We start from the raw sequence: 15,934 nt of genomic DNA on the forward strand, positions 1-15,934 counted from the left end.
GAACGGAGAGCTCACTGATCGTATACCTATAGAGAGGGGCGTGCGGCAAGGGTGTGTTTTTTCCCAGCCCTTTTCTGTATTTTTGTCAATGGCCTAGTGGGGGCCCTGACAGCGGGAGGGGATATAGATGCTCCTAAATTGGCAGGCCGCAAGGTACCTGCCTTGATGTTTGCTTCCGATACCCTCCTGCTGTCAAGGTCCCCCATGGGTATACATAGGGCTTTGGATATTTTCCACTCATTCCACAAGAACGGGGGCCTGGAGATCAACACCCAGAAAACCAAATACATGGTTTTCAATACAGGTCAGTCAAAACGTCCTAATCCCCAATTAGACGGGGAATTTCTAGAGAAGGTCCCTGTATGTGAATACTTGGGACTGTCCCTAAATGAGAAAATGGAATGGGGCATTCAAATTAAAAAGGCTTGTTTAAAGCTGGCACAAACATCAGTGGGGCTAGCGAAGTTGCAGAGAAAGGGTGCACATAAAAAGTTGGGGCCGGTGCTGGAAATATACAGGGCACAAGCCAGAGGAGCTGCCTTGTATGGGGCGGAAATTTGAGGCCATCAGCCATCTGAACAACTTGCTAATATTGAGAACTCATTTTCCAGACAACTTTTGGGTCTTCCCAAAGGCACACTGCTCACCCTGCTCCAAATGGATCTTGGTGTTAGCCCAATTGCATTAGAGGTCGCCCTTAGATCTCTGCTATATTGGCGCCGCCTATGGAGCACACGAAAGCTATCTATGTTCAGAGAGGAACTGGGGGAAAGGGCAAATCTTAATGTAGCAAGTAAAATATCTTGGCTCGCCTACATCAAGAATTCTCTAATATCCATGGGAATGGGAGATTTATGGGCCAGTGCCGAAGACAGTTGCCCGTTAATGCCTAGGAAGGTTCTGATAAAGAACTATAAGGATTTTAATCTTACCCGACTGCTGGGGAGTCCCAGGTCTGGCACATTGACAACATCCTTTTTAGAAGTTAAACTGCAATATAGCTTAGAACCTTTTTTAGACGATATACAGCCGTCTCTTGCTAAAAAACTATACTTGCAGTTCAGGCATGGTACACTTCTCTTGCGTGCCTTCACACACAAGTGCAGGGGTAGTCTCACAAAAGATTGTCCGACATGCAATAATTTTATAGAGACCGACCTACATGTACTGTTTTTCTGCCCGGAATATAAGGTAGTAAGACATCGTTGGCTACCACTGCTGTGCAGGAATCTTGGAACCTACCACTGTTCACAGGCATATAGGATCCTTAAATACGATTGTAGTATCCCTATCGCGTATTCAGTGTACCGCTATCTGTTCTCAATGTGGTGTGCACGCCGAAAATTTTTAAAGAAAGGGCAAGCCCAACCAATTAACCCTACTTCCCCATTGTGACTTGAGTTTCTTTTTTTATCTGAATTTATACACCATGATTGAGATACCTGTACTTTAAAAAAATATATATATATTTTTTTTTTTTAATACTATATAATTCTTATAAACTATTGTTCGAATATTTTAATGTGTTTGTTCGTTTTTAATGACGGACAAGTTGCATTGATTATATTGTCGTTTATATGTTTTTATCTGTGCTTTTATGGCCCTGTTAGGCCGAAATAAAGTATCTCTTGACTTGACTTGAAAAGGAACAAATGATGGACGGAATGCTGAACAATGCAAACATTAATGTTTGACATTTTTCAGCATTCTGTCCATCAATTGTTCTTTTTGCATTTGTCACCCCAAGTGGGACAGGTATGCCCAGACGTGGGTCCCTTGCTCTCCATGCCACTGGAGTCAAGCTAGCCTGGCTGATGAGAGGTGAAACCCCGAAACCGGTCCCAGGATGCTTGTTTCCAGTCCAGGGAGGACCTGGCCTGGCAGTTTCGGCTGGACTATTCCCATAGGGAGCAGGGTCAAGACTGAATTGCATATGGCTGGTTTTCAACTGGAATGGCACAGGGAGCAAAAAAAACGATGGATTTAGGCCCAGATCTCTGTACTGGGGTGAATGTTTGACATTGTTCGGCATTCTGTCCTTTAATTTTTCTTTTTGCGTAAGTATACAAGTGTTCATAATGTGTGTGTGGTGAGAAAATATCCAAGAAGGACAACAACAATGGTGTGCCTGGTCTGCCTATTGGCTTCTCACACTATTAAAGGATGTGGATTTGCCTACAGATGTCCTACAGAAGGCTGAAAGACAGAGAGGGTGTTCACCTTAGAGTTCTATGTAAGGAGGCTGGGAATAACAGATCTCTCACTCCTGTGTCTCTTTCTGTTTTTGAATAAGATATTCTTATTGACAAGTTTGCATGTTCAGTTCACTCGTACTGTATCTTCCCACAAGGAGTATCAGTCCATCTACATCTGACAGCACTATTCCCAAAGAGGACTCCCATCACCATATTTGCACCCTCTAAGCTATAGGTTTGATAACATCAGGGTTGGTAAATGTGCGAAACTTTGCCATTCCATCCCATTTCGAAGGCCAGGAACATTTCAGACTGCAAGCATTCTCAAATGATTTCACGTGAGACTGCATCATCCAGTGCCTTAGTGGCACATGCAGCATTATCTCTTCCCCTTATGTAACACAACTGCCTCTTTGCACTGACAAAATAATCTAATTGTACCTTTCACAAACCACAGCACTAACCTGCAGAATCCTACTCTCAATTTTTGAAAGGGGCCCAGGAGTCTGGCAGGGAGAACCTGAGAATTGAATGGCAGTGTAAGTTCTGGAGAAGGTCAGCCGGCTCCTGATCGTCAGTATATCCCACAGATCAAAAGGACTAAGTGTGTTGGTGTGCTTACATGTGAATTTAGATATCTTAGTTCAGGGAAGCCACTGGCTGTCTCACAGTGACCATCCTACCACAGCTTGTCCATGTGGACCTTCATTTTAATAGTTTCAGTGTTGGATTATTCCCCCAATATCCACAACTGGGCTGCCTTATAAGTTAGGAAGTTAAAAGCCTTCCAGGGACTTCTCTGAAAGGGCCTATCAGGCAGTCAAGGTTATTTCATTTTCTAGATGAACTTCGATTTTAATTCCAGGAGGCTATATAATAATTTCTGGCCCACATTTATTTATAGCGCTTGAAATAAATATAAACTAGGGATACCACATTATTTTTTACCTTTATTCTAGCGGCACCAAGCTGGGAGAGACAGCCCTGGTACTCAATGCTCCTAGAGATGTCGCTCAATCCTCACGAGTAGCCCTGTACACACCATACCTTCCTAGTCCTCATCAAAGCCAGCTAAGACACTTCAATCCCAAATAGCTGAACCTAGCAATCTGGAACCTGGGTACCTAGAGTTTGGTTAGCTCAGTCTGATAGAGAAATGCATAGCTATCCTGAGGGAGGCGTGAAAACAACTACTTACTCCTATTATGTCGATAAGTGGAAAAGGTTCATGCATTACTGCATCTCCAGACAGTTAGATACTTTTAATGTCTCTGTGCAGAAGATTATTTCTTATCTTCTGCACTTATACAAGGCAGGCCTTTCTTACATTTCTAATGTTGACACTTGACTACCTTGGTGGCTTACCTTCAAAACAGACAACATTCTTCCCTGTTTAAAAAACCAGTAAATAAAGTCTTAATGGAAGTTAACCTGAGGGTAATACTCCAAAGACGCCCCCGCATCTTTCTGGAACCTCAGTGCAGTCCTCACCTTTCTCATGGGTCCTCGTTTTGAACCCCTAAACTCAAATTTAAACTCAAAAGTTAAATTACAGTTCTTGTCTTTGAAGGTGGTTCTCATAACCACATTCAGCTCCCTTAGATACATTAACAAGCTTCAAGCTCTTGCAGGCCAAGGACAAATTATTCAAGTTCACAAGCAGGGCAGTTTTTCTTACCAGCCATAAATTTCACCCAAAGGTTGTTTCACCTTTCCGAATGATCAGACCTACTGAGCTGCCTATCTTTTCAACAACCAGAGTCTGTAGCAGAAAGAGTCCTTCATATACTATGGGGTCTATTAGGATTGTGGGCGGATCGCCCCTCCGGGCCGGCGGTAGCCACCGGTGGGGGCGATCCTCCTGCCATCTTGCCATGATTGCCCCCGCCACATTAGGATGGCTGGGTGGTCCGCGGCGGACGGGAAGACCGTCCGCTGCTTTTCTGCCGGTCAACTCTTCGACCGGGCGGAAAACTGCCACAATATGGTGGCGTTTCTGCAAGACACCGCCATCCATATTATGATGCCTGCGGAGACTTGCCGCCATGGAAAGGCATGCGGTTTCTGCTATTGGGGGCCTGTTGCGGGCCCCCAAAGTGTTGGGGGGGTGCACCTACATTGGCATGGACAAGGTGGCAGGAACCGTGCGGTGCCTGTCACCTTGTGCATGCCAATGCACAACGTGCATCCACAGCATTGTGGCGGGCGGTGCTGTGAGCACCACCCGCCACAGTGTTGTGGATGGGGATGCCACAGTGGCAGTGGCATCCTAATGGCCACAGCGGGACCGCCACTCCTCTGGCGGACGGTCCCGCATACCGTTACGGTGGCGGGCGGACTTTGTTGTTATAGACCCGTAATAGACCCCTATATGTCAAGAGAGGGCTTGTGTCCTATAGTGATGGAACTAAGACTTTTAGAAATGCCACTCTGGTTTTTATAGCATCTGCAAAACCCCACATGGGACATGCCATTTCCAAAAAAGGCATTGCGAGGTGGATAGTGAAGTGCATTCAGATGAGCTATCCAAGGTTAAGCACACACTCACTATGGCCACTAAAGCTCACTTGACATAAAAAAGGGGTGCACGCACACATGCATAAATAATGTGTGTGTGTGTATGTGTGTGTGTGTGTGTTTATATATACACACACACACACACATATAAATAAAAAATCTATGTCCATAATAATAATGTATTATTTCTTCAGGAGTTTTCCTGTCCTAATTCCATGTTTTTGTATTAAGTGCTCTTATAGGGGAGAAAGAAAACTGCTTCAGACCCACACAGATATGTGTTGCTTCCTCTTACTTCATGAACATTTGTGACGTTTGAAAAAGAAATGTCAAAGAGTACACTAAAGCATAGAAAGGTGATAAGACTCTGTGGCAAGTTGGAAGATTTAAGGGCAAAGGCGAAGAAAAGACCTAACAAGCCCACTAGAGTCTCTGTTTCCATTGAGACAGTGCCTACAACTTCTAAGAACCCAAAAGACGGGAATCTGGGAGAAAAGGTTACTGAAGACACACAACGGTGATACATACATATGCAATAATGTTGTAACAATAAAGGAACAGAGTGCAGACTGGGATGCCAATGGGGTACAATATAGGCAAGATATAACAATAGAAGGGGCACTGTGTGGCTGGGCATCAATGTTCAGATGTGAGGGAGCTAGTACTCATGGATTACATGTGGAACTATGGGTGTGGGTCTAAACGTTATCACCACTGCAGAAATCTCCTCTTCCTGAGTTTGCAGACAATCATGTAAAGGTTGCCAGATGTCGTTGCATATGGACGCTGGCTTATGCAACGTGGCATAGACTGTGCTGGTGGTGTCCCAGTAATTCAAGTCCTTTAATCAGACATCCTTGGTGGGGGCTTCTCTACTACCCCAGAATATGGCGATCCAGTATTTGGCCAGCAACAACGCAATGGCAGTAGAGCACCTAATATTAGGAAGGAGAGGCCTGGCATAACCCAACAATGCCAGAAAAGGGTTGGGTTCAACAGTGAGCTCTGTATTCTCCGAAATCGATGCGCGAACCTGTGTCCAATATAATTGAATAACAGGACAGTTCCATGTGAGGTATGCAAAGTCTGCATGGGTAAGATCGCACATCGGTCAGGAATGCAAGTGCGTGGGATAAATGTTTGCTACGCCATGTGGAGTAGTGTATGCGTGGTGTTGGAACTTATAATGCAGCAATTTATACAAGTGGTTTGGAGAGTCAATTTTTGTTTGAGTGCAGCAAAAACACCATACTTTGTCTAGTATGGGGTGAACTAAATCGGGCCCCCAGTCCGTTTGTGTCCTCTCCACACCCACCAATATCACAGCCAAGGAAGATTGGTAAAGTCGAGATACTAGCAGAGATCCATCTATTGACGCGATCACGAACGTCAAGAGTGGGAAGTCATCAGGCTCCACCGGGTAAGATTTTAACCTGTCGCAGAATGTTCCATATAGTTGTCTGAGGATGAAATGATCCATATGGGAGGATACTCCGAGGTCTGGAAAAGTTGATAAAACTGGAAAGCATCATCAACATGTGCCCAGTTGACATTTGCAAATGTTATTGAAGACCATGGCTTTGCTGTCAGTAGCATCAGCCTGACATGCTTGCTGTTGAAAACTAGCTAAACATCAATGATGAGGCACCATCACCACCACCACTTCAGCAAGACTTCAGTGCCAAAGCTCTTAAAGCTCAGAACAGCATCACAATCACCAAAGAAGCCTTCCAGATGCACAACAGCATCTCCTTCGCCATTTAGCCACACTATCTAGTCCCCTCCACTTCAACATTCATTGCATTGCTACCAATGTCACATTACCTCTCTAAGTTGCCCAGATCAAAATCACAATCTTCACCAATGTTCTGTCCTGAGCTACCTGAGGAAAGACTTAGACTATCACTAGTAGAAGAACTGTCTCCTAACCCTTGTTACCTCAGCATTTTGTCATCCTTGCTGAAGACCCTTTGCAGATGGCCATTGTGGCCGCTTAACCTCTATCCTCCAAAAATGGCTTTACTGCAGGCATCAGTGTTTCTTGTGTGAAAAAAGCCGCTATCACAATGCTGCTCCTCAAAATTCTTATTCTTCTTTAATGGATTCAGACTCCCCACACACTTATTCACCTATGTCACTTTAGTGGTTTTCATATGATGGGTATTCAGTGGTCACATTTCCTGCAAGTTCTCCAACAAGGGTTTCTCCAATAGATGACATAATCACCTTCCATGATGTACTTGTAAGAAGAGTCTCAAGATTGGATATCCTCTTGGAAGCACCCCAGACATGGGTGTCTGTGATAATGAAGACTTTTCAACTGAGTTTGCAAAGGCCGTTCCATTGATGTCAGGTCTACAGTAATAAGCCAAAGAGAAATTATACCTACCACTGTTAAAGCAGCAACTCCACAGCTGCTAGAGAAATAACAACACTGGATTTCTCAAAGGATATGCAAAACCAGGACTACAAGTAGGTAAGCATTTCTTCTCCACCAATCTTATTCTCCGAGTTCATAAATATTGAACATTCTGCCCGAGTCCAGGAACTTAGGTGGCGCATGAGTCTTTTTAGGTCTTCCTCATGTTGATCTTCAAAAACAAACTGCCTCACAGATCCACCTGAACATGATGGGACAGTCCAACCTCTGAAATTCTTGAAAGAAGCAGGATGTTATTCATTTTTATAACAGTGTTTGCAAGGAACAACATTGTATTTTTTATTTTCCTGTTTTATTATGTTTTTGTACAAAAGTGTTTTTTGCAACCTAATGTACACTATGTGACCAGTTCAGGTTCATAGGTTTTCTTTAAATGTAGACTTCTCCTCTAAATTACGTTCTAACTACAGTTGTATGTCTTTAAGGGTTTTTTAGAATCCTATTCACAGGCATATATCGGAGAGAAAACCTCTGATGGAGATTTAGGATTACAAGTGAGTCATTTTTCATTAGTACAGTGAAGATCTTTTTATTTACTTTTCTGAAATACAGGTAATTGATATCCTCCGGGAGACGCCGTACCTTGCTTCGGGGTTGTCGCAGCGATAGGAAGAAAAGAAATGTATAAACATATTCCATAGACAGTAGCAGAGCCTACAGTGTGATGTTTGTAGAAGAATACATCCATTTCTCTGATCTCATTCTGTTTCTGGCTGCATCACCTGAAAGACCATTATGACAGGCTTACCAATCTTGGTGATCTAAGCTGCTTCTCCCTTTCCCTGTGGCTACATCTACAGCACACTCAAGTAGCAACAGAAATATGATTGAGATTCTGCTTAAAAATAGCCCAAGGGAACAATGTTGGTGCTAAAAGGCAGCAGCCATGCTAGATTTCCAACTTAACCATTGACTTAGTAAATAGTTTTATAATAAGCAAATCTTTCTTTAGGGTGTAATGAAACATTTATATGGATCCAGCACTCTTGAAACAATATTGGGTACACTGGAACTAGGGGGTACCTAAATAAAGAGTAGCTTATTTTCCTCTTTCATAAATCCAATTTTGGTTTTTATGGCCCATGAACTTAAATTCAAGTTCAAGCCCAAAGGCACAGATATTCATTTAAAATCCTGGTCTTCCATTTAGAGGCCACACCAAGGTTAGGTTCTCTTGCCCCCAAAGGCTAGGCACAGTGTTCAATGAAACATTTCCTAGCTATTGTAACGGAAAGTTTAAATTCTATTAAGGACTCAGAGGCGAGGATTATGCAATCACTTTCTATGCTTTATTGCACAGCAGCCATCTTCAAAAAACCTAAACTTAGACCACATTTCCCAAACACCCTTGGGAAAATGGTCAAGAAAAAAACAAAGAAGGGACCAACATATCCCTCAGTCCATAATGGCCAATCACAGTCCAGGGACCCTCTCCTAGTCCTCGCTGCCCTGCTCATCCTCTTTCTTTTCGGCGAAGCGACATCTTCCAGTTCAAGTGTCCTGTTTCCCAGAATCTGATCCTGGAAAAAACCAAAGAACACATGAGGACCGAAGCCTAGAGAGGACAAGCAAGTCAACCACGAAAGGGTACAATGCAAAAACTGTAAATTATCAGAACATGGCAAACTATCAAAACCTCCACAGGATTAAGCATCAACGTCAGGCTATTGCCTTAGGGAAAAGCGAAACCATACAGCTCTCTCGGAGATCTGCGGTGGGATAATCCTCGCCTCCGAGTCCTTAATAGAATTGAAACTTTCCGTTACGATAGCTAGGACATTTTTCATTCTTTGGCAGGACTGGAGGCTTCGGATTATGCTGCTTCAAAGCTTACTTACCACTAAGTGGGCCATATCAATGACCAGCTTAAAATAGAACGTTTAAAAGTGGAGTCTAAACGAGCTCCGAGAGAAAAAGCTTTCGAGGCCATAGCGCCTCTAGCCGAGTTAGTCCCAAACTGCCATAGGCTAATAATGCCTGCCTCCTGCATAACCCAACGCAGCCAACGTGCGATAGTGGGTGATGAAACTGCCTTGTGTGGCTTTTTAAGCGCAATTTAGAGCTGACGCTCCCCAGGAGGGTGGAGCTTCTCAGACATCTCCTCATACGCCTTCAGGCAACGCACCACACACAGCTTAGGAGGTTCTGGGAACGCTGGGTACTCAATAGTCCGTGTATGCGTCATAGTCCTGGGACTAACAGTGAAAGAAACCCCCGAAAGAGAGAAGATTCTGCCTTTGATATCCAGCGCTCGCACGTCCAAAACTCTGCGGCATGAAATCAAACAAAGCAGCATCGCCAACTTCCCTGACAGTTTCTTTGGGAAAGAAATTAGTTGTGCTGCCATGAAAGAAACAGATTAAGCACTGTGTTGACATCCCAGAGCTCTGAGTACCTGGGTTCCGGTGGAAGCCTCTCAAGAGCCTCCAAACGAAGGGATGCTCTCCCACTGGCTTGCCAGACAGTGGGGAATGCCCCGCTGAGATCGGCAAACGGAATGCATTGACCGACCGGTAAGCAAGACCTTGCTGAGCTAGGTGTGCCAAAAAATTCAAAACGTGGACCACGTCAGTGCCCATGGGATCACAACCCCATCGCACACACCAACGACACCATCTTGTTCAGGCCGATCGATAACGCTTGACAGTACTATCTGACCAGGCCCTCGACAAGAGGTTCTCAGCGAACTGCGAAATGCCCGGGAGCGACCATCGTTCCCTGTAATCCTGCACGCCATGAGACGGAGAGAGCCTTCAAGAACCATCTGATGAGGAACTCCGTCGGGATTGAGGAGAAGCTCTGGAAAGTGGGGGAGTGGGATTGGAGAATCCCAAGAAAGTTCCAGAAGAACCGGAAACCACACTTGAGACCTCCAAATGGGGGTGATGAGGACCATGCGGGCTCTTTGTTGCCGGATCTGGGCAGACACCCGAGTGATCATGGCGAAGGGGGGGAACACATACGGTTCCTCCTGCGTCCAATCCTGCAGGAACGCATCCGTGGCCGCCGCCAGGGGAGTCGATCTCCAACTGAAGAAACGAGAATCTGGTGATCCAATCTGGAAGCAAAAAGATCCACAGAAAAAGGACCCCAGAGGTCCTGTACCCGAGAAAAAACGTCCGGATGCAACTTCCACAGACTGGAACCCCTAAAATGACGCGACTGCCAGTCGGCCACCAAATTCTCCCGACCTGGGAGATACTCTGCCGTCAACGAGATCCGATTGTCGAGGCAAAACTGCCAGAGATTCGCTGCCAGGTCCGAAAGCACCTTTGAACGAGTACCTCCTAGGTGGTTTATATACCTGACCGCCGAGACGTTGTCCATCTTTAAAAGGACGCAAGACTGGACTTTTTCCTTGGTCCAACAACGCATGGCGAAAGAGCCTGCCAAAAGCTCCAGGCAGTTGATATGAAGCCCTTGTTCCTGAGGAGAACACAAACCATCTGTGGAGAAATCTCCGCACCTGGCGGACCCAAAGATCGCTCTCCCGTTCCATGCTTCACTGTGGGAGAGCCAGCACCAAATCTCTTCTACCGCTTCCCCCGTAAGGGAGACTGAATGGGAGTAAGGAAGCCCTTCCCGTAAGTACTTGGCTTTGAGTCGTTGCAAGGCCCGATAGTGAAGGGGCCCCGGAAAGATAGCCTAGATCGAGGCTGACAACAATCCTACGATGCGCGCTATCTGCCGCAGGGGAACCCTGCCTTTGGCCAAAGTCCGCCGGAGCTTGTGGCAAATCTTTGCAACCTTCCGCGAGGGAAGACTGAGAGTCGCCGTCGTAGAGTCCACCACGAAATCTAGAAAGGTGACGTGCTGAGCTGGAACTAAGAGGGACTATTTGGCGTTGATGACAAAACCTAAGCGCTCTAACAGGGTTACGGCCTGCTGTAGCTGGCCCCGAAGCGTTCCCGGATCTTGGGCCAGCAAGAGCATATCATCCAAGTAAACAATGAGGCGCGTTCCTCTCTCCCTGAGGTACTCTACCACCCGTTTGAGAACCTTGGTGAAGCACCAGAGGGCGGAGGCGAGCCCGAAAGGAAGGGTGGTGAAGTGGTATGCCTGGCCGCGCCAGAGGAACTGCAGAAACTTCCGGTGAGGAGGGAAAATATTGATGGCTAAGTAAGCATCTTTTAAATCCAACCGGGCCATCCAATCTGCTTGCTGGCCAGAGCACATCCCGAAGGAGGTGTATACCCTCCATCGAGGTGTATACCCTCCATCTTGAAATGGCGGTAAACCAGCCATTCGTTGAAATCGAGCAGATTGAGAACCGAACGTTGCCCCCGTCCGTCTTGTCCACTACGAACATGTTGCTGAGGAACCCGCGAGGATCTAAGACTGTGTGGCAAACAGCACCTTTGTCTAAGAGAGCGTAGATTTCCGCGTCTATCTAGACCTCTTCGGACCGGGAAAACCGAATGGGGTTGGGGGGAAGGTCTGCCTGGGTTTGCCGCAGAAATCTATCTGAAACCCTTGCACAGTCTGCAGGACCCAAGCGTCGCACGTGAGCGACCCCCACACATTCTGAAAGCAAGCCAGTAAGGGTCTCAGGCGAAATCAGGGCTCCCGAATTCTTGGCATCCTCCGCCATATCTAATATCATAGTCATGGGTCTGTGGGAGTCCAGGAGTTTATCCTGGCACGCCCTCCAGGAACGATCTATCCCTTTCTTGTGGCCTTGGATAAATTTAGCGAGAAAAGTCGCCATTCTCGGGTCAAGCTCAGGCGTTTGCGCAACTTTCCCGTCAAGGGAGGGGCGAGGGCATTCGGACCGCAGGCGACTGTGAGCCTCCTTGCCCATCGGCGTGCAGATCCTTCTGGCCACATAACCGGCCACCTTAACAGAAGGCGTCCATTCCGAGGACTGTGGATGCATTACGAGTTCTGAGTCTAGCATATCCGAACTCCCCGCAGGAGCCTGAGTGCACGAGGGGGTCGGGGAAGCGGCGGGACGCCACGATCTGGAAGGAACTGGCACGTCATCTGTATCCCCATGGTCATCATCGCCTGTGTCTGGAGCGGGGCTGGGCAGATCAGCGGGCGTTAATAGGGGGAGAAGGGATTACAGGAGGGAGTTGCGGAGCGCTGCGGGCCATGAAGGCCTCACGCAGATGCTCAAAGGCATCTTGATCAACACCATCCACCCTGGGACGTTTTGCGGGTACCGAGTCGCTAGTAGGGACCGCTTTCTGGGTAGAGGGCGCAGGTGGTGTCCACTGAGCACAGAACTGCTCGAGTTTCCTGCAAAGGCGCTCCTCCATGGGGCCCATGACTTCTTCTATGGCACGGTAGATAGAGGAGTCCACCACGTCATAGAAATCGCCATTCCCATGGCAAATTGTCAAGGAGATCCACCCCCCATTTATTGTCTCCCTGTTGGGACATGCTAAAATGCCCAAAGAACCACTGATGAACCCCGTAAAAAAAACAGTGGCACCTCCCTACAGTCTACTGACTGAGATCAATATGCTGGGGACCAGCGCAATTTACAAGGTAGAACCCTAATTGAGGAAAAGAGGATCGGAAGAGCCCCAGGGACACCAACACTTGTGCAGGGAGAACACACACAGAATCAGCCCTAGGACGTGTCCCTCCAGGCCCCAATTCAGCCTGAAAAACGTGTGCCGGAATTGCTCAAAGCAAACAATACACCCACCGGGCGTCAAAAATGAATCACACACACCGAGTCGAAAATTCGAGCGTTCTGAAGCAGGAACAAGCTCTACAGACCCTCAAAGAGGGCGTCAGTCTCCAGGGGATGTGAAGGCAGGTAGGCAACGGCGGGCGGAATGTAAGGAATGTCTCTAGAAATTCCACGTGCGCCATTGCCAGCGAGAGGAGCCGTCGTGCTGAAACCACGTGACAGCACCCCTAGTGGTCAGGGGTGCAAACCGCGCCTTACATGTACTATTGGTAGCGGAGCCGCTTAAGCCCGAAACCGGACCCGCGGGACCGCGAGGAAAAGACACAAAGAGCCGGTACTCAAACAACCTCCACACACGCCACACCAAAAGTCCTGCGGCGTGGGGACAGCGGGAGCGCGTTGAGGCGCCCACTTGACCAGGCCGATTGCTTCAAGCCTGAGGTGAGGCGCCGCAACGCGCTAGGGCTGCGCTAGCAATCGTGACACATGGCAAAGACATCAATAACAATGCGCAAACACAAGAGACAGGCGCGGGACATGGAAAGCAGTCCCTCGGCCGCCTTAGCAATAGAAAACTGTCAACAACGAAGAGAAAAAAGGAAACGCTCATCTCAGGCTGCCAAGCAGCAAAGAAAGAGGATGAGCAGGGCAGCGAGGGTGGACTAGGAGCGGGTCCCTGGACTGTGATTGGCCATAATGGACTGAGGGATATGTTGGTCCCTTCTTTGTTTTGTTCTTGACCATTTTCCCAAGGGTGTTTGGGAAATGTGGTCTAAGTTTAGGTTTTTTGAAAATGGCTGCTGTGCAATAAAGCATAGAAGGTGATAGCATAATCCGAAGCCTCTGGTCCTGCCATAGAATTCAGGAGGACTTGAAAGTTCAGTTTGGGTTCTTCACTACCACTCTGAAGATTCAGCCTGACTTCACTCTGACAGGCACTTCTGTTTCTGAGGCCATAGCAGACATTGCCCACAAGGAGAATACATGTTTTATGTATGTTAAAATGTTGAATTAACTTTCCGTCATATTGTAACTTGACCTTTAATGTCACGGGAATTCTTTGAAATGAACTTTTAACTGTTTTTATTCTTTGCAGGTGGAAAATGAGTCCAATGTCCTCCAGGATGGCTCCCTAATTGACCTATGCGGCGCCACTTTGCTGTGGAGAACAACAGAAGGCCTGCAGCGCACTCCAACACTGAAGCAACTAGAGACCCTACGACAAGAAATCAACGCGGCTCGGCCCCAGTGCCCTGTGGGCTTCAATACCCTTGTCTTTCCCAGCTTGGCACAGAGGGAAGTTGTTGAAAAGAAGCAGCCATGGGCATATGTCAACTGTGGGCACGTGCATGGCTATCACAATTGGGGGTTTCGGAAGGAGAAGGGAGAACACGAGCGGGAGTGCCCGATGTGCCGTCGTGTGGGTCCCTATGTGCCCCTTTGGCTGGGCTGCGAAGCTGGGCTGTACCTGGATGCTGGGCAGCCATCCCATGCCTTCTGCCCCTGTGGGCATGTCTGTTCAGAAAGGACTGTAAAATATTGGTCCCAGATCCCACTGCCGCATGGTACACACGCGTTCCACGCTGCCTGCCCATTCTGCGGGACCTGGCTGACAGGGGAACAAGGACAAATCAAACTCATCTTTCAGGGGCCTGTCGACTAATTGGGGAAGGCAGAGCAAAGAACATAAATAAATGGAGAAAAGAAAGCTATTCTACTTGTGTCTTTATTTCATGAAGATATTTCAAATGACAAGAGATGAGGAATGCATCTCATGTTAAGAGCTCAGACTTCCAAATAGGGAGTGATCTGCAGTACAAGCCAGTATAATAGAGCCACTTTTACTTCAAATGAGGCAAGGTAAGAAGTACAGCTCTAGTTTAACTTTTGCTGCTGATACTTGAGAGCAGTCAGAACTGCAGCTTGTGATACAGAATTCCTACTGTTGATAGAGTAGAAAATTCAGAACTGAAGTTCAATTAAATGGATTCTACAATTTGATACTATGAAAAGGTCAATTCGGCGGCACATTTAAAAGAGCTCAGACAGCATGTGATGGAAAGAGGTAAGCACTGCAGCTCTGGTGACAGAGCGCCAACTGCTTTCACTCAACAGGTCAGACACAAGAGGTTAGACACCTTTTTTCCCTACAGAGGCAGAATAAATTCCAGACTTTCAGAGAGGCGGTTAAGTCTTTAAACCTTCAGCAGGGTTGTGAAATCATTTTATTTGAAATCTGCACATATTCTGCATTGGAGCATACTTGAAGATTATTTCCCAGCCAGGAGAATTCTAGTAATGTCACCAGTGGTTTGTCTACTGAGTGAAAGCAGAGGTATATGAGTGAATGTACGCTAAAGAAAGGTAGATACTTTTGTGTTGTAAACTATGTGTACATAAAAATACATTTTCCAAGGTAACCCAAGAATGTAAAATTGATTTCAGGCGAAAGTGCTCCAAAAGGAGCGTTTCTTGCAGAAATTATTTAAACCACAAAGTGGTTTGCTTACTCCCACGCGGTTATGTTGCAGTTGTAGACAGTTTTGTGATATATGGTATGATATTAATTTTTGGAGCGAAATTTAATGTAACTACATACATTTCATGGCCATATACAGTCAAAATTAGCATCATTGATTGTTACCTTATGTAGAATTTTGTTTCAGTTCCTTGAGAATTTAGCCGTGTGAACTTCCTGTGCAGTTGTTTTAAATGTTAGTTCAATTCCCTTTACAATGGATTTTGTTCCTGGACTATACCTTAAGTTTTGTATTGTAGTATTACCAGTTTTCTTCTTCTTTTGCAAAAGTTATTAGTTGGAAGCAGCCCGTCCTCTTTAGAATCATCATAAAATCTTATGTTAGTTCAGTGTCTTGAAAGCATTTAACACTTTGTTAGACTTTTGTCGTCTCACTCGTATTATGTTGCATGATCCTGTGGGAATTCTGGATATCCTCTTGCTATAACTAATAATATGCTAAAGTGTATAATGAAACTCTCAAAATAAAAGTAAAATGGTTTTCTGGGCAGTGTGCCTGTGTTTGAACTTAGCTGGAGAGGGGGATTACATTTCCCTGACCAGAAAATGGTCCACTCTTGCCAAAGCTCAGGCTCAATATTCTACTTCCTGACCTAGAC

General features: G+C 46.3%; 1 protein-coding gene across 3 annotated transcripts in view; it reads left to right on the forward strand.

The window, feature by feature from the left end:
* PELI3 (pellino E3 ubiquitin protein ligase family member 3) overlaps window positions 1–14,504 on the forward strand; it is a 402,032-nt gene extending 387,528 nt beyond the window's left edge. For all 3 annotated transcript variants that reach the window (XM_085625438.1, XM_085625439.1, XM_085625437.1), the window contains exon 7: window positions 13,893–14,504. In XM_085625438.1, coding sequence (XP_085481564.1) covers window positions 13,893–14,459 — 567 coding nt within the window. In that variant the 3' untranslated portion in view covers window positions 14,460–14,504. The remainder of the gene's footprint in view (window positions 1–13,892) is intronic.
* Window positions 14,505–15,934: the final 1,430 nt, after the last annotated feature.

The sequence above is a fragment of the Triturus cristatus genome, chromosome 9 (assembly GCF_964204655.1).
Source record: "Triturus cristatus chromosome 9, aTriCri1.1, whole genome shotgun sequence".
NCBI classification, from domain to species: domain Eukaryota; kingdom Metazoa; phylum Chordata; class Amphibia; order Caudata; family Salamandridae; genus Triturus; species Triturus cristatus.